This window comes from Triticum aestivum, chromosome 1B (assembly GCF_018294505.1).
Source record: "Triticum aestivum cultivar Chinese Spring chromosome 1B, IWGSC CS RefSeq v2.1, whole genome shotgun sequence".
Classification (NCBI taxonomy): domain Eukaryota; kingdom Viridiplantae; phylum Streptophyta; class Magnoliopsida; order Poales; family Poaceae; genus Triticum; species Triticum aestivum.
This window is the reverse complement of record NC_057795.1, coordinates 278,388,951-278,408,259: the sequence shown is the minus strand read 5'-3', so window position 1 is coordinate 278,408,259 and position 19,309 is coordinate 278,388,951. Positions and strand designations below refer to the sequence as shown.

Genomic DNA, 19,309 nt, shown 5'->3' with positions numbered 1-19,309 from the left:
AAACTAGCGCGACCAAGACTAGTGCTGTGTGGCACTGCTCGCCGTCGCTTTCCCCCACCTCCTTTTCCCCACGCGGTAGCGGTACAAGAAGAATAAAGGCCTTGTGGGAAAAAAAAGACACTGAAAGCCCAACCCTCCCATCCTCTCTTCTCCTCTTCCTCCAGTCTCCCGATCTCCGCAGCAGTCGCGAGGGTTTAGAGCTCGTAGGGTTCACGCCTTGCGTTGTGCACTGTGCTGTGGTGCCAGGTAGGTTGTGGACTTGGCGGGCCTGGTCGCGTGCAGTGCGCCGTCCCACTCCCATGGCGGCGCCGTGGTGGGCGGCGGCGCTGGTGACGCTGGGCGTCGTAGGGTTGGCGGCGGGTCCCCGGGGTTGCGCCGCGCAGCCGGTGGTGCTGACCAGCTACGCCCAGCCCAAGCTCTCGCTCAGGCCCTACGACTGGACCTACCTGCGCGGTGAGAGATTGAGTCGCTGCTGCTGCTTGCTTGGGTTTAACCTGTTGTTACTATACTACTACTAGTATATTACTACTATATTAAAATAGTGTGACCGATCTGTGTCGCAGAATCCCTCTCTTCTTCGTTTTTACCTTTCTCCGGAGATTAAATGCTCGTTTGATACCAGATTCTGTGTGGTTTACCATTTCCTCGCGCCCCGACCCTTGGGCTGGGAGAATTTTCATGTGCCACGTGCCACGTGTTTGGGTTACTTGAATTTCGAAATTCAACGCCTATGCCTCTGGTTTTACTTTGCCTGCTCCACTGAGTGTTTGCTTGTTAGTAAATACGTATTTCTTTCTCATTGAGGAACAATTGACGCATATAATTCGTATTTGTTTTGACTCATGTATCTAGTAACTATACCTGAATTTGTCCCACGTGGTTTGATTTTTTTTTATCTTTGCTTTCCTTACTAGCAGTTGACTTGCCGGCATCATTTTCTTCTATCACCATGAACTTTGCAACCGACAGAGATATTGTAAGTGAAAGACTCTGGTCTTCTTCTGTGAGTTATATTACTCTACTTTTTTTCCTCACAATAATAGTACTGTAATTTGTTTATGTGTGGGTGAGCTATGCTGGCTTGTCTTCTCAGAGTGGAGTGGCAATGTTGGTGACTTAAAAAATGCTTCATCACTAGCAGACAGCAATACTAGCTGAACAATCAAGACATTATGTTCTTTTCATGCTCATCCTAGTTCACGTTATACATACGTATTTCAAGATGTTGAGACCGCTTATGTATAAAGGGCCTTTGGAATGCAGAGATATGAATAACATAGGATCGAGATATAATGGCTTGTTTGTCTCAAAAAAAGAAGAAGATATAATGGCTTGTTGAATGCTGCAGAAACGCAAACACATAAATTTACAAATATGGTTATTTAGAAATATGCTAGATGTAAGATTCTTTCCATGAGGTCTATGTTCGAGTTAAAATCCCTCCAAAATTCCTGTGGATCGAGCCATTCTGTAGGTATTTCACTGGATTCCTGCATGCTCATTCCTTTGTTCTAAATTAAAATTTCCTACGCCATTCCAATCCTCCAAAATCTCTATAATCGAAAAATGCCTTAAGTGTCCATCTACAATTTGTACATAGTCCAAATTTTTTTTATATCATGCTTTCAAGACAATGCGATGATGGAAGGGTGATCAATATGTTTTTTACCCCCCCCCCCCCCCCTTCCCTGTATAACATCGTAAATATTTTGTACACCATTAAATATTTATACACTGCCGGAGTCTTCCATACTGGCCTGTCTGGAATGGACGTAATATTTGTGTGGGCATCGGTATTTAGTTCAAATTTGTATGAAATACCGATGGACACACAAATATTACATCAATTTCAAGTAGGTCCTACAGTTTTCCATAAAATAATTACTGGTTTGGTTTAGTTTTACATTTGATAGTTAGTAGAACCTGAATGGTAGAAAAACACTGTAGCTGGATGTTTTGTATGTGCGGTGGTGATCGAATGAAACAAAAACACCTCTATGCTTCAAATAAAGCTAGGTAGTGATGCATCATGCATTCATGCATGACATTGTGAGCTGAAAGATTCTGTTTTTTGAACCTTTTAAATTTTAACAGCATTACTTGTTTATTCCCTATTTTTGAGCATAGGTGCAAACCGACTTATGCACAGCTTGTGCAATGTTTCTTTAAATAATGCAGCCCAGGGAGCACTTAAAAGATCTTCCGAAAAGTGATCTTGCTATCATCTGTTTGATGATTGCCAACCCTCCTATTCCTGATACATCTGATTATTATTTGGACAATTTATGTGAGTGCCATATACATTTTCTCATGTGATGACATACTTTACTACTTTATCTATTTTAACAATCTTGTATACCTACACAATTGCGGTGAACTAGTTGAAGATGTGCTATATACGGTTCATGACCATAGTCTTCAAACTGAAAGTGATCTAACTTGTACTAAAATATTGTGAAGCCAATCATATTTGATGCTATTATTTTGCTTGAAAGTCCATCACGAATTTATTGCAATGAGTGAGAAAATTAAAACAATGATGTAACAGGTAGATAAAAATTTCAAGATACTGCAGTTATGAAAAGTGAAGGCTGAAGTAGCTAAGATGCTAATAAAGTGGTGTGTATTTTTCTTCCATCTGGATAGCTATATCTTGTGCTGCCATTTTTCTCGGGGAAAAAAAAAGAGGAGCATATTTGTGCTGCCATCTAGTCTGTAGTTTTTCTGAAACAGTAGCATGCCACTTGTTTCTTCTAGATGAGGAGTATATTTGTCAAAAAGACACTGATTTGTAAGCATTCTTCTAGCAGGTTAGCTTTATATGTTCTTTTGATCCTAGCCTAATATTTCGTTTTTACTTAACTTTCTGATTAAACTAATTTTGACAGGAAGGTTCTTTATTGCAGTATCAAACTTTCTTGCTGTTGGATCTTTTGGCAATACGAATAACCAATCAAATCTGGCTCAGTGCATACCATTTCAGAAGAACACAACTATAGTGTTAACAAATGGCCAGGTTAATTATCCTGATGCTCTGACAGTCTGACTTACAAAGCAATATGTCGCAGGCCCTTGTTTGTAGTAGCACAACAACTGCAGCAATGCTACCAAAGATGTAGGATTGGTAGTTCATGTTGGGTTACTTGTACTATTATATATATATATCGCCATCACATGTAAACTAATGGTGACATTTAGATGTTCACCTCTCCTAGTACAGAAACAGGTTAAATAATGAGGAATGCGAATTTTCAGTAGGATTTAATGGCACTTGATCCAATTCAAGTTTCAGTACCACCAAGTAATGCCTGCTCCTGCCATTCTTGTTGAATCCAGCCATGCTATGTGCTAGCGGTCCTGTGCTTTTTCAAGTCAAGTTTCAATTATCGCCTGTTGACACCATATTTAATATTTACTTGTGTTATCCGTTAGCATTGTATGAAAAATTCTCAAATTGCTTTATTTTCTAGAAATATTCACCTCCTAGACACACTGGTAGTCCGTTGGGGAACTAGAACTGAGTCTAGTATGATTACTCAATGTAGAACATAATCTTAAATAGAAATGTCAATAGTTTCTTGCATGCTTCCATTTGTTGAAGACTTGAAGTATTACCCAACAACAGATTAAAGCTTTTTACCTGCTTGGTGCATCTGGCTCATTATGGCATATGACATATTAGAACCATTAGGTCCTCTGACTTTGAGACCTAGTTTGTGCAAATTTAAGATCATAAATTGCAGCCCCCGTCAAGTCCACAGCATAGGCATGTGGAGCCTCCACCAGAGGGGGGATGTCGAAGTATGCTCACCTTTCCGTAATGGCTTAAGCTTTTGACTGAACTTCTTGGTGCATGAAGCAAAATACCATGGACCGGTAATCTGTAATCTCGTGTAACACTGCAGGGTCCAAATACATCTTAACTTTTGGTTTCTATCCTTGCTTTGCCCAAAAGGTTTAACCTTAGCATGGGTTGCTCCTTTGGCGTTACTTGCACATTATTCAGCAATAGGCTTAAGCTGGTGTAGCACCGAGTATCCTAATTTTAAGTGCAAGGGATTTACGTTATCTTCTGATGTATTAGCTATACACCATATTAAGAAATTATGAGGACTTCTAATGTACTGGCCTTCGGTATGTGCAGATATCGCCAGGGATTTGGTACATTGGTTACTTTAATGGCCTTGGACCTGCTCGCACACAATCAAAGATGGTACGTTCAGTCCAGATTAGGGCATGCCCTGTGCTGCATAATTATTAACTTTATAATTCCGCCATGTGGCATAATTACGTAATGCACAACTTGAATCTTGATAATTATACCTTTTCAGATTAGCCGAGGGAGAGCACTATCAGTGAGCACTAGCATTACGGTAGAAGGATGTCCTACTTCAGCACTATGGGGACCCTACTGCAGCCAAACTATTGAAACTATTGCTTGTTCTCAGTTTTCAAGATATAACAACTCAAGAGATCTTCTAGGTCTGACTATCAATACCCGCAAAATATTGAAAACTAAAGAAAATACTAGACGTACCAGCTTCTTATCAAGGTCGAACCATCCAATAGGACATCAACTCGAGTCCAATGGTACTAGCGTAATGGGAGTGGAGAATTTGATCACTTGTGCCATTTCAAATGACTCACTATGCCTCAGGCAAGGCGATATAAAGTTTTACTTCTTGGATATAGTCAACCAAGCACTGCAATTTGAAATTACAGCTACAAATTTTAGATTATCCCAAAGTGCATCCTTAATCTGTTATCTGCGCTGCAACGCCTTACCTCAGAGAGATTGGCACGATTATTCAGGTGATATTAGCAGTGCTCCCGTGGTTATAAAGCTGCCAAATATTGGACGATGGTATATCGCAATTGAGATTCTGAACAAAACACAGATGAGAAATACAACCGCACCTATGCTGGATACAATTTGTTTCTCATTTGATTGGCAAGTAACTGGATGTCTGAACGGAAAAACTGGAACCAACTGTTCATGGGAAGCATATGTGCTACAGGTAGGTTGAGTAATTGACAGAGATGCACATTCTGTATGATTTTTAGTGCATACACTTCCATCTTTTAACTGGATGTCTGAAGGGGAGCCTTGGCACAGCGGTAAAGCTGTTGCCTTGTGACCATGTGGTCATGGGTTCGAGTCCTGGAACCAGCCTCTCGCAGAAATGTAGGGAAAGGCTGCATGACGTGCACCGGGCTGCCCTTTTAGCCTTGTACCTAACTACCAAGATAAACATAGCCGTGGCAAAGACTGGGTCGATCTTTGTGTTGGCCAGTTAACGGTGTAGTGGCAGCTAAATAATGGTGCCTACCTTCTTTAAAACTGTAGTGGGTTTACCTCTTTCCCTTCTGTTACAGCATCTTTGAAATAAATGAAATTTTTAGTTTGCCTAGAATCTGTTTAATTACTGCCGTGCAGGCTGATGTGTTACTTTCATGGTAATTCCTGTCTTTTGGTCATGAAAATTATGCAGTAAATGAATCAAGGCAGAATGATTAGTTCGAGAAGCTAAACAAGAACAAAATAGTTACTTATCACCAACATTTGTGGGATTAGCCAATGTTGTAAATCTCACTGCTTAATATCAGATTAATGTTGAATTCGAAAATGTCATATATTTTTTAATGCAAGGAGTACTGGATATACATCCTGGACGTTATCCAATAATCTCATGTGCTTGCATTTATTTTTTGCAAAGTAGATTTTATTTATTATGGTGCTGCAAATCTCAACGTCTCCTGTTGAGATAAAGCCAGCATGTTGCACCCAAGGCGGGACACTAGATTGATCTCTTAATTTTAGTTATTACTGCAATTTAAGACTTTTGAGAGTGGTATGTGCACTCTTTGTTTTTATGAACTTCACTTCTTAGTAGGCGTCTTTATTAATTACATATTGTTTACATGCAGAGAGTTCCTAAAAGAAATCCTTCTGTTCCTTTTGAGTCATATTATGTTCCTACTGATGAGAGGGCATTGCTGGAATATAGTCACTTCTCGCTCGAAAAGTTCTTAACCAACTCATCCTTTGAGCAATTTTCATGGACTTATTTCTTTTTGGATGTTCCCCAAGGTTCAGCAGGTGCACTTATTCATGTCCAGCTAAAGTCAGATAAAGAATTGAATTATGAGCTGTACTCAAAATATGGTGGTCTACCATCAAATGATAGTTGGGATTATTACGCAAGCAGGACAAGCAGCAGTAACGGTTCAGTATTCTATTCGCTACAGAATTCCACGGATTCAGACATGGATCTATCTATTTTCTATGCCAAGGAGGGAACTTGGTGCTTCGGAGTCAAGCATCCAAATTATACTTCAAATTCTCAGACATATATGTCTATATCTCTTCAGGGATGCCATAGAAATTGTAATCAGAAAGGTGTTTGTCATGCTTCAGTTGATGAAAGCGGGTTAACATTCTACAGGTAAATAAATCCTCAAGGTTTCCCCTGCTATTTGGATGCATTTGCATTTGTATGCCCTGTATATGTTTGGTACAGTACTTAACAAAAAAAAAGTAATTGTTTCTAGCTACTGTGATAATTCTTAAAGATTTGTTTCTTCTCATTCAACAGCTTCTGCACGTGTGATCGTGATCATGGTGGGTTCGATTGCAGTGATGAATTAGTTTCACCTAATGGTAAGTCTCATGTTTAGTTTTGAAATTTCAGTGTGCCAGTGATTTTACAGTAGAAGATTCTTCTCCATATAAATGATGAACAATACTTCAACCAGCTACTACTGTTAGTAGTCAATTATTGATGTAGTCTTTTGACTCATTTCCTCGGCAGTGCATTTTATATTTATCAAGAGAAACGTTGAAAATGTGCGTATGAAATTCTTCAATCATTTAAACATTAACATGGGCTATGTTTGGGCACTCTAAGGTAACTGATTCTTAGGAAGTTTGCATTCAATAAAATAATATGTACAAGTAAGCAAGTAGCCATACAGTAGTGTAATGTTACTGAAATAATATGTACAAGTGTCAAGTAAGCAAGTAGGCCAAATGTTTCCTACCATCCAGTGGCAGTTACCTTCATGTGAGTTTTGTATATTGTATGTAGAATCTGTCAAACCAGAGAGTATGTACGTGTAGTATGTAGTATGTAAGAATGTTTTGGTAGTATATATACCACTTTTTAGGTAGTATTTTTGTATATTATTTTATACATACAAATATGAAGGTCCTCCGCCGACGACGCGCCAACGATTTGTTAAAAAATGAACTGGAGGGAGTGAGGTGGGCTGGACATACCAAATAATTGGTGCCCAACCAAACGCGCAGCGATGTCTGGTGAACGACCAATATTTTGGAAGGGCAGCTCATGGATCCCATCCAGACAGCCCCATAATATATCATCCAATAAAGAAACGGTTTGATGTAACCAGTAGATTCTTATTATGTGCCTCACTCTAGTTCCGAACGCTGTCCACAGAATACTCATAAGTTGATGGCAACAAAATGAAAACTTGCCAGATGTAATTTTTTTTTTCTCGAGCACACATATGGCTGAGTTTCATTTTGTAGAAGAAGGCGTCAAAATGACGCAAGGTTTACAAATTGAAACCAAAAGCAAAACGCAAAAAGGTAACCTAGGCGAAGCAAAAGAAAGAAGTAAACCCAAAACCTCTAAACTGTTAGAACCAGACTTGAGGTAGAGAGGGTGAGCTGAACACGGGAGAGTTGGTTTAGCTCCAGCGAGCATCCACAGCTTGGCTTCACACAGGATCAAGTCAACTAAAGCTGAGCAACCAGGTGTGGCGCCATTGACGACGCAGTCATTGCGCAAGGTCCAGCTGTATAGCTGACTATTCAGACTGTAATTATCTTGGCCAGTAAGTCTAATCCATTTTCTTTTATCTGATTCTACAATGGACTCGCATGTTGATAAACTGTGTTAAGTGAACTTCATTTGAGGATCAAAATACAAGAAATAATGAACCAGCATGTGCCTAGTTGTCGGCATATCATGGTATCAATGCAATTGGAAATTCTTAACATATCAATGCAGGCTGCAGGTTATTTTCAAGGAGAATGTGTTACTTTATGCAATGAATATCACCCTTTTGACAAGTTGTGATGCATCATTTTACATCTATGCAATAAATTATTAAAATTCTGTATAATATTGGTTATATCTAAATGCAGGGCACATCAGGCAGTCTGTCTTTCTAATCGCATCAAATGCTGCAGCAATTTTACCTGCCTTCTGGGCCCTCCGGCAAAAGGTATACTTGTGCTTCTACTAGCATGATGGACTGAAAAAAACCCTCAATAAGTATGATATTTTGCCTACTGGTCCGCGGTTCTTCCCTTTCTTCAGTGAGGGGGGATTAGCCAACAAAAAATGTGCCTTTTTGGAAAATAGGGAAAAACTTCTGGACATTCGTTAAACCATTTACTTAAATTTGATGACCTAGATATCCACTTTGCAGTTTTATGGATCCTCAATGCAATTTACTGTTTTATTTACATCTATCAGCTGGTGTAAGGAAACTGTCTTATCATTTGGGGATTATTTGTAGTTCATTAGTCACTACACAGAAGTGCTATCTCTGGTTGAACATAAAATTGTTGAATGACCTGTCAGATTTTGAATGAAGGCCTTTGTGCGGTCAGTTGTCTTCATCTCATTTTCAAAACAAGCATCTTATGATCCAATAGGAATATATACACGACTACACGAGTAAAGTATAAAGTTTCATGTTGAACTATGAGGCAAAACATTCTGCAAGTTATGGAGTTAGGGAGAATAACATGATTGTTAACTCAAATAGATGTAGTAGGTCCCAAATGAGAAATGACTGATAAGCTGCTAGATTGTCTTACTGCAAAACCGTGCCTAAACTAGTTCCATATTATTATATCTTGATATTTTTAAAATATTCTCCACATTCAAAAAGCTAAATTTGAGTTTTCTTTTTATATAAACGGAGTAAATTTGCTCAATAACATGGTAACCTTTTTCCCATTGCCACCTAGGCGTTCGCCGAATGGATTCTTTACACGTCTAGTGGAATTTCTAGTGCTTTGTACCATTCATGTGATGTGGGCACCTGGTGCATACTATCTTTTCGTGTATTACAGGTAAGATGCTCATCACATACTGCTAGTTTACATATCATTGACATTTATTGGACCAAGTATCATGGCCATGTGTATTATTATTCTAATACGAGGTAGACCACCTTGCACCTTCTGGTTGACAGTCAACTTCAGTTTAGGAAAAGGTCCAAGAGGAACACGAGCATAATTTATAAGTTTACATGTAGTTGCATCCAATGAATCTGTATTTTTAGCATGCAGGCCCTCGGTGCATGAACTCGTGCAATCATGTATACCTAATTAGTTTACATAATAACATTGATGTATCCTAACGTATAGGCTTCTACTGTATCATAATAACATCGATACAACAACAACAACAAAGCCTTTAGTCCCAAACAAGTTGGGGTAGGCTAGAGGTGAAACCCATAAGATCTCGCAACCAACTCATGGTTCAGGCACATGGATAGCAAGTTCCCACGCACCCCTGTCCATGGCTTGTTCTTTGGTGATACTCCAGTCCTTAAGATCTCTCTTTACGGACTCCTCCCATGTCAAGTTCGGTCTACCCCGACCTCTCTTGGCATTATCAACACGCTTTAGTCGTCCACTATGCACTGGAGCTTCTGGAGGCCTGCGCTGAATATGCCCAAACCATCTAAGACGATGTTGGACAAGCTTCTCTTCAATCGGTGCTACCCCTATCTCGTATTTTTCATTCTGGACCCAGTCCTTCCTTGTGTGGCCACACATCCATCTCAACATGCGCATCTCCGCGACACCTAACTGTTGAACATGTCTCCTTTTAGTCGGCCAACACTCAGCGCCATACAACATTGCGGGTCGAATCGCCGTCCTATAGGACCTGCCTTTTAGCTTTTGTGGCACTCTCTTGTCACAGAGAACGCTAGAAGCTTGGTGCCACTTCATCCATCTGGCTTTGATTCGATGGTTCACATCTTCATTGTTATCTCCATCCTTCTGCAGCATTGACCCCAAGTATCGAAAGGTGTCCTTCTGAGGCACCACCTGCCCATCAAGGCTAACCTCCTCTTCGTGCCTAGTAGTACTAAAACCGACCTCGTGTACTCGGTTTTAGCTCTACTAAGTCTAAAACCTTTTGATACGCAATTTTTTTATTTAATGCAATCCTAATAAATTGAAAGCTGATGGATGAAGTTGGAAGTAAGGAACATGATGGCAGTTTCGTTGTGACAAATAGAAGTGAATGCAGCATTATTTTTCCTGGTTGATGCTAGTGCACCCTTTTTCATGGCGATTAATTGGTTTAACATGGAGGGACAAGCATTTTATAGTGAGGTACTGTTATGGACCTTGGTCCAAAACAGGGGGATTTGGGAAGAATTAAGGTCCGAAGACCAGAGGCAGGGCTTCTACCTGTTATGGAAGAGAGGCTTTGAGGCTTATTGGAATCTTTTGATTTTTGATTGATTGATTAATAAAAACTGTAGCACACTAGTCCTTCATGTAGGATGACTAACTTGATCCACATGTTGCAAAGATAATTCAGACCTAAGGTCTCTCATGATCTAGCAGATTTCATGTCCGTGTACATCATATGCAGCTATACTACTGCAACTATGTACCACCAGTCATATCCAAAGAACCCCTTTGGGATACCCACAATCTTGTAGATGGCTGTAAGCAAGATACACTTTGTGCACTACAACCCGCTGTATACAGTGGATTTTTTCCCCATTGTTAGATGGTGTTTCAGTGGACAGTAAAACCTCCTTGCTGGGAGGAGCAACATCAAGAGATCACGCAAGTACACAGGAAATGTCTCTCTCAGTACAAACTTGATAAACACATGAAATGCCTCTCTGAATACAAACTCTCATGACATTGTTTCTCCAATCATGAATTTGCTAAAACTAGTTCATAAATATTCCAAGCATCAAGTATCGGATCCTGATACATTAGAAATAAAAACAGCCCCATAAAATGAGTGCCTTCCACAAATTTCAAGTCCAAAATCTTGCAACAAGTTGTCACAGCAAATGTAGGCATCATCCATTGTGCTCCTTGACCCAATATCGCCCATGAGAAAACTGAAAAGTCAATGTCGATTAGTGATCATCCGCAGAGCAATAACATCAGTGTCAGTTAAAGGATCAACAAATTGAAGGAGAGAGAAAAAGACAGAAAATGCTGAACCAAACCATCCATTGACACATACACAAACAAAATTAGAGTTCATTGACATATTTAACAACATTTGGCACCATGAAAACAACATTTGCGGGGCTGCATGCATGATGCATCACTCTGATGCAGAGGCCGGGGGGTGATCCTCCTTTTCTAAAAAAATGAAAACAACATTTGCAAGAGAGGCGTCTGCCATTGAATAAACTGAGGCAAATAAGGTATGGTATATATGTGTATTCCTTTCTTTTAGTTTGAAAAAACAATTCAAGAAACATTAGACTAAACCAAATTTAAGGATCCAGATTAGCACTTTCCATTTTAAATGTATGTTCCCTGTGAAGACACAAGGCTAAATCCAAAAAACTCAGAACAAAAACATAAGTAGAAAATATATGCAGCATCTGAGATGAAAAATATATGATCTTTTACAAAAAGAACAAAAAACAAATTACCAAGATTTGCTACAACTGCGACATCTGAGAACACAACTGTTGAAATCTCCTTTCATTAGATAATTAAGTAATTAAGCACATGAAGAACTGCATGCTGTTAATTAACATGGAAATGATATACAGGCTGCAGCACAGCAGTCAACACTCGCCCGAATATCATAACCAGGAGAACAAATTTTAGAAATTCAATCAGATGTACAAATTCTTAGTAACAATTTTCACTGTCATTGTGTCTTCCATCTTGCATTTTTTTAGAACTTCCCATTTTGCAGCTAGGACAATAATTTGTTTGGGGTTGTATTTTACGCCCAGTTTGGTCCCAATACCAGACTTCCAAACGGACCTTAACAGATACAGCTGTATGCAAGTAGTTAATAAACTACAGAAATGCTTAAAAACTGACACCAGATTCTTAAGATTTCCCAGCGAACGCCCAGAATTGCCATGCGAAAACAGATAAAATTGCCATGATGTTGCAAGGGATTTGCCATGCTCTAAAGCAAAAATTGCTGTGTAGTACAAAAAATAGAAAAATTGCCACGCTGCGCAGAGTAATTGACATGCATTCGATCGGTATCTGCGGGTCCTAAGGGCGTTCCCTGGGACTGCTTAAAAAACTGACGTTCGCTGGTTAGTGGTGTCCATCAACTAACTCATCTCTATCACACGCCATCCTTAATGGGCATAAATGTTGTCCCAGCCGGCCATAGGGTCCATGCCCATCTGACCTTAACATGCCAAAAGTCCAGTACAAACCTACTTACAAGTGGTCGAGAAAGTTCTCACCACAGAACAATTATATGCGACCTCATGTGCTCCATCTGTTGAGTTAACCTTTATAGTACCCTTTGGGAATCTTGATGTCATGATTGATATATTCATAAAGCATAACTAACGCAGTTCTCTAGCAGGCCGTGTATTCTAGTACAGATGGGTTAAGTAGATTTAGAGTAGAGGAAAACTGGGAATGCAATGCCTTGGTTGTATGGTATAACACTTTACCTCTCACCTCCTAGGAGGCTTGTTCTACCTTTTCCATGAATGAAATGCAAAGGTCCTTTGCGTTTTCTCGAAAAAAAAAATCATGTCCTTTGCTGTTTTCTCTGTTCAGCCCGTACACTGTAAAATCTCCCTGGCCCACCCTCCATGACCTCTTAATAGTGTTTACGGCCATCACAATTGTGGGCCTTATCAGCAAAATCACGTTCTTGCGATATTTGAGCTAAAGCCGACAAAATGTGTGTCGCATAACAAGTTTTGCTTGTTTGAAATGCTTCTGATACATCATTGGTCATGACCACTGGACTGTCTTGCTTCAGTTTTTGGACTTCTGGCTTTCATTCATGGCTGTTGTTGGTACATTCATATATATGGCTACAATTAAAGAAGCTTCAAAGCGAGCAATGCATACTGGTGTGTTTATTCTGACAGCTATTTTAGCTGCAACTGGTGCCACCAGGTATGGAAGTCACTGCTTAGTTTTCTTTGATCAAGTATCATGGACACTGGGTGCATCAATGTATGATAGTTACCATCTCAGATCTGCCAATATTGGTATTGTCGTTGCTATTGGTTCATTTGGCCTGCTTATTGGATGGATATTGGAATTCTCTACCGCACGAAGATTTGTATGCTGCTCGTGGCGAATTAACCTCAATGTGCCCCATAGGTGTGCTTGCATTCATAGTTTCATGAATATATGTCAGCAGCTAATTTTTGTATCCTCTGTATCTTAATTTCACATGCACACATCATGCTAACACTGTTGTGTTTAGGTTATAGCAATCGCGTCTCCATTATTTCCTTTGGTTGGCTGATGCATTTTTCCTATTGCTGTTCTTTCTTACAGATGGCCAAACCTCGCGGCTTTGTTCTGGAATACTCTGGAGATGCTGAACAAGCGGTTCCGTTGGCTGTATTTACTTTTTGGTTTCATCACATTATCTTTTGCAGCTTTAAGCTGGAAGCTAGAATCAAATAGTAGCTATTGGATTTGGCACAGGTATGGAATCATTTCTTCAGTATTGAAAATGCCACATTATGTATTTTTTGTACAAGTTGTACTAAAGCTGCGACAAGTAATATGGATCGGTGGGAGTACTAAGTTTTGCAAGAGCACAATTTGTAGCATGATGTATATCATCTTGAAGCACAAAAAATACATTTTGAATATAGAGCGAACGCACTCAATTACCGAAAAAGGCTTTCGCCTCGCTTTATATATAAAGCACCGACCGATCACAACCCAGATACAAACGCACGCCAGCACAACACACGCACGCACCCAAGGCAGGATACAACGGCGCCGAGCGCAGCAACACTACCCCTAGTACTACAAGAGCAACTGGAGTCCTCAACCGTGAGCATGCCACCGCGAAGAGATGAAGCCGCCTATGACGAACCGTGTGCTCCAAGGCGGCGCCTTCAGGAAGGTTACGACACTAGAGCGCCGCCACTGCCCGACCCGAGGATCAGAGTTTCCCTTGGAGCAACACGACGGATAATGAGAGCCGCGACGACGCCTTCAAGAAGGGAACGAGCTTCGCTGCCGCCGGTCCATCAGCGGATAGATCAGGTTTTCACCCGAGCCAACACTCACCACCCCAGCGACCACGCCGCCCACACGACCATGGCCATCGGGCAGCACCTAACCACGGGCTCTGCCCATGAGCACCGCAGAACCACCACCAGGGCCGCCACCCCGGCATCCCAGACCCTGACACCACCTTGCTCGAGACCCACCGCAACCCCAACCAAAGATACGGGCGGAAAGGGCCGCCTTTCGCACCCCTGAGCTGCCCCCAACGCCAAAACCCAATAGGTCGGCCAAAACTGGCCTCCATCGACCCGTCCGGGGCACCGGGCGCGAGACGAGGTCGGTCCTGCTGCCGGGTGCGAGACGAGGCCGGTCCTGCTGCCGGGCGCGAGAAGAGGTCGGTCCTGCTGCCGGGCGCGAGACAAGGTCGGTCCTGCTGCCGGGCGCGAGACGAGCGATGGACCATTGTCGGGGGAGGGCCGAACCTTCGACGAAGGTAGCAACTAGACGACGAGGAGAGGACCGAAGGTCAAAACTGGCCGCCTACAGACGAGCCGACGCCGGAAAGCCAGCCGCCGTCCCAGCCGGCCTGCCGAGCTGCCATGATGCCGACACGACGAATGGAAGCCTCCACACCGAGAGAGCCGACCCACCACGCCGCCACCGCCCACAGCCGGAGCAACAACCACGCCGAGCCGCTGCCCCAACCCGCGCCGCCCACCCACCACGTCGGCAAAGCGGACACGCACCACCACCATCACAACACCAGCGCCACTGTGCCCTGGCCAGGTCCAGCCGGAGGCCCCCCCCACCCCACCGGAGTAGACGGACCCCAGCTGCAGCGCCACCACCTAAACACGGACGCCGGCCTCCACTGCCACCGCCAACCACCACATCGACCTGATCTGGGCCGGGGGCCAGATCCGCCACCAGGACGATCCAGGGCGCCGGATCCCCACGGGCTGCGCCAGAGAGGAAGGAGGCGGCGCCGGCCACCAGAACGCCAGAGGAGGGGAGGGAGCTGAGGCAGGGCCGGCCCGACGGCCGCCACCATCGTGCAGAGGAGGGACGCCCCGCGACGGCCCCCATCTGCGCGCGGGAGGGAGCAGCCCCGCCGCCGCCAGCGCCACGCGGCCTTAGGCTGGCGACGCCCCCGGCGGCAGTGAGGGAGGAGGGCAGGGCGAGTGGGGCGTGGGGAGGCGGCGCTAGGGTTCCTCCCGGGGGCGCCCGCGGGAGCGCCTCGGGGAGGGAGGGGTTTGTTCGGAACTGTACCATGCACTCAGTTGAAGAAAGTCTGCTTTTGTACCAGCACATTTGATGTATATTCTTATCCTTACTATGAACGAACTAAGGTGAAAATTGTTTTCTCTGCAGTATGTGGCACATAACTATCTACACATCTTCATTCTTCTTCTTATGTTCAATGCGTGTCAACACTACGAACCATAGTCCGGAGACAACCTATGAGTTGACGAGGCAAGATACCTTGCCAACGACAGAGTCAAGTCAGACCTAAGGAATATCGGGAGAACTGTGCTCCATACCTTCTGGTGGCAAAGTAGAGATCCATGGACAAAGGTCTAATCTTACTACAGCGAAGAGCTTGATACCAGATTCTTTCTGGCAGGATATGCATGTGCAAGCCTCATTATACTGTAAATTTGCACGTATATATATGGCTTCCGTGCGATTTGGGATGTAACGCACAATTATTTGAGGGATATTGGGACTACATGTAAATTGGTTGTCACCTGCATCACATAATAATTGTAGATAGTATGGTGCAGGGAAAACATTGATTGACCTAGGCAGATCACTCGATTGGGTGTCACAGCTAGTCGGATGATATAGGTGGAAAACAAGTAGGCAAGGTTACCCAGGTTCATGCACTCTCGGTGGATGTAAAACTCTATTTCGTGCTTGATTGTATTGATGGATGGGGTGTACAAAGTACAGGGATGATCTTGGGGTGTGTTTGATTGGGGAACCAAATGCAATGTAATGAAATGGTTCCATTCCAGTGGACCGGGTCGGTTTCATAATTCATTCTAGTGTTTGGTAGTAGGCAAAAAGTATAATGGGTTGGTTTCGCTCCCGTATTTGGTTAAAGAGTTGTAATGAAAAGTAGAAAGCATAAAATTTGAATTTTTGTTTGTAATTTCAAGACAAATGATATAATGTTAGCCTGCCTCAAATTAATTGTCTTGGATTTGTGTAGACATGGATGTACCTAACACTATCTGTATTTAGACAAATCTAAGACAATTAATTCGGGACGAAGGGAGTATATATGTTGACAAGCATGACACATTATGGGAATGTTGCATGAAAAACAAAATAATTCCTATGAAACAACTAAGATCTGATCTATGAAGATGCTAGCAACGGGAGATCTATGAAGATGCTAGCAACGAGAGGGAAAGTGAAAGTGCAACTAATCCTTGAATGGTTTTGGTAATTAATAACAACATATATGTCATTGATCTAATGAACATTGATGATAGATTTGAAAAAGATCAATGATTGGCATGGCATGGACTAATGGATGTGGACCCCTCAAAATGTGAAGAACAAGATGTGGATACCCCAAGACTCTACATTTTTGGTTTAGTGATCCAAGATCACATTGAGTCCCTTAGGAAAGCCAATACTATTAAAAGGGGGTGAGGTATTGTTGATGAGGTTGTTGCTCAAAGTGCTCAGTGATATTGCTCCAAAAATCCTCAACCACTTTCCCACAATCACATCTGTCGAAACCCTAAATCATCATTTCGGTCCCATCGATACTATCTACCCCGGACTCATCGAGATGATCATTCTATTGCCACAGCCAAAACCCTAACATTTCAGTCCGACCGAATTGGTCTCGGTCTCACCGAGAAGGCCTTGCCAAGTTTCTGTGATGAAGTCGCTTCGTTTCGGAATCACCGAGGCAAAATGATCAGAATTACCGAAGTGTGGCTCTACCCTAGCCATTGCACTTCGGTCTCACCGAGATGATATAATCGGTCTCACCGAAAACGCTAACGGTCAAGTCTTTTGCACTAGTCGGTCTCACCGAGATTTTCATATCGTTGCCACCGAGTTAGGTCAAAGACTTGTAACCGTTGGATTTTTGGTGTTGCCTATTTATACCCCTCCACCACCACTCACTCTCAAGAGAGAGCCATCAGAACGAAACACAACTTTCACCATTCATTTTCTGAGAGAGAACCACCCGCTCATGTGTTGAGATCAAGAGATTCCATTCCTACCATTTGAACCTTGATTTCTAGCCTTTCCAAGTTGCTTTCCACTCCAATTCTTCTCCTACCCAAGCCAAATATGTGTGAGAGAGATTGAGTGTTGAGGAGACTATCATTTGAAGCGCAAGAGCAAGTAGTTCATCACCAACACAACATCTATTACCTTTTGGACAGTGGTGTCTCCTAGATTTGTTAGGTGTCGCTTGGGAGCCTCCGACATGATGTGGAGTTGAACCAAGAAGTTTGTAAGGGCAAGGAGATCGCCTACTTCGTGAAGATCTACCCGAGTGAGGCTAGTCCTCCGTGGACGGAAGCCATGGTGGAATAGGCAAGGTTGCTTCTTTGTCGACCCTTCGTGGGTGGAGCCCTCCGTGGACTTGCGCAACCGTTACCTTTCGTGGGTTGAAGTATCCATCAACGTGGACGTATGATAGCACCACCTATCGAAACCATGCCAAAAATCATCGTGTCTTCATTGTGTTTGAAATCTCCAAACCCCTCCTTTACTTACATGTGCAATGTTTTACTTTTCGCTGCTACACTCTTAGAATTGCATGTGTAGGGTGATACTTGACTTGCTAGAATTGCTAAAATATGCCTACATCTAAAATTGAGAAAATGTTAGGTTTTATTTGGTCAAGCAGTCTAATCACCCCTCCCCTCTATACATACTTTTGATCCTACAAGTGGTATTATTGCTTTGGTTTTACAACCTAGGAGAGTATGGCGTCTAGTAAGGGAAACTACCACTGTAGAGGTCCATATTTTGATGGTACAAACTTTGTTAGTTGGAAGCATAAGATGAAAATGCATATTCTTGGTCATAACCTCGCCGTTTGGGCTGTTGTTCGTATTGGCTTGCAAGGTGAATTCTTTGAGGATGGTAGAGAATCAGATCATGAAGTAACCACGGAAAAATTGAAGATGTTGCAATACAATGCTCAAGCTTGTGACATTCTCTTCAACAGTTTGTGCCCTGATGAGTTCAACAAGATTAGCCGCCTCGAGAATGCAAAGGAAATTTGGGATACTTTGGTTGATATGCACGAAGGTACCGAGTCCGTCAAGGAATCCAAGTTGGATGTGCTTCAAAGCCAACTTGACAAGTTCAAGATGAAGGATGGTGAAGGAGTCGCCGAAATGTACTCTAGGCTTGCTCTCATCACAAATGAGATTGCCGGCATAGGAAGTGAAGAGATGACTAACAAATTCATCATCAAGAAGATCCTTAGAGTCTTGGATGGAAAATATGATACCGTGCGCACATTGATCCAAATGATGCCCAATTACAAAGATCTCAAGCCTACAAAAGTCATTGGAAGAATTGTTGCTTATGAGATGTCACTCAAGGACAGGGAGGAGCTCCACAACAAGTCAAGTAGTGCATACAGAGCTTCAAGTGAAGCTCCTACAACTTTAAGTGACAAGCATGTTGGAAATATGCCCTAGAGGCAATAATAAAGTGGTTATTATTATATTTCCTTAATCATGATAAAGGTTTATTATTCATGTTATAATTGTATTGATCGGAAACTTAAATACATGTGTGAATATATAAACAATAATAAGTCCCTAGTAAGCCTCTACTAGACTAGCTCGTTGAAGCCTCTACTAGACTAGCTCGTTGATTAAAAGATGGTTAAGGTTTCCTGACCATAGACATGTGTCATCACTTGATAACGGGATCACAACATTAGGAGAATGATGTGATGGATAAGACCCATCCGTTAGCTTAGCATATGATCGTTCAGTTTATTGCTACTGCTTTCTTAATGTCAAATACATATTCCTTCGACCATGAGATCATGCAACTCCCGGATACCAGAGGAATACCTTG

At 42.3% G+C, this 19,309-nt stretch overlaps 1 protein-coding gene across 4 annotated transcripts; it reads left to right on the top strand.

The window, feature by feature from the left end:
* Positions 1 to 57: 57 nt before the first annotated feature.
* On the top strand, positions 58 to 16,444 carry LOC123119496 (uncharacterized). Of its 4 annotated transcripts, none has more exons than XM_044539314.1 (14): positions 58 to 453; positions 918 to 976; positions 2,179 to 2,287; positions 2,907 to 3,016; positions 4,145 to 4,213; positions 4,332 to 5,018; positions 5,929 to 6,446; positions 6,597 to 6,661; positions 8,174 to 8,253; positions 9,008 to 9,112; positions 13,011 to 13,150; positions 13,232 to 13,360; positions 13,541 to 13,693; positions 15,602 to 16,444. In XM_044539314.1, the coding sequence occupies exons 1-14, from the start codon at positions 300 to 302 to the stop codon at positions 15,741 to 15,743; spliced, it is 2,520 nt and encodes an 839-aa protein (XP_044395249.1). In that variant the 5' UTR covers positions 58 to 299; the 3' UTR covers positions 15,744 to 16,444. The 4 variants fall into 4 exon arrangements, with proteins under 4 accessions (XP_044395249.1, XP_044395264.1, XP_044395257.1 ...); XM_044539329.1 differs by lacking the exon at positions 58 to 453 and adding an exon at positions 2,549 to 2,810 and having other exon boundaries at positions 912 to 976; XM_044539322.1 differs by lacking the exon at positions 58 to 453 and having other exon boundaries at positions 912 to 976; positions 2,889 to 3,016.
* The last annotated feature ends 2,865 nt before the right edge of the window (positions 16,445 to 19,309 follow it).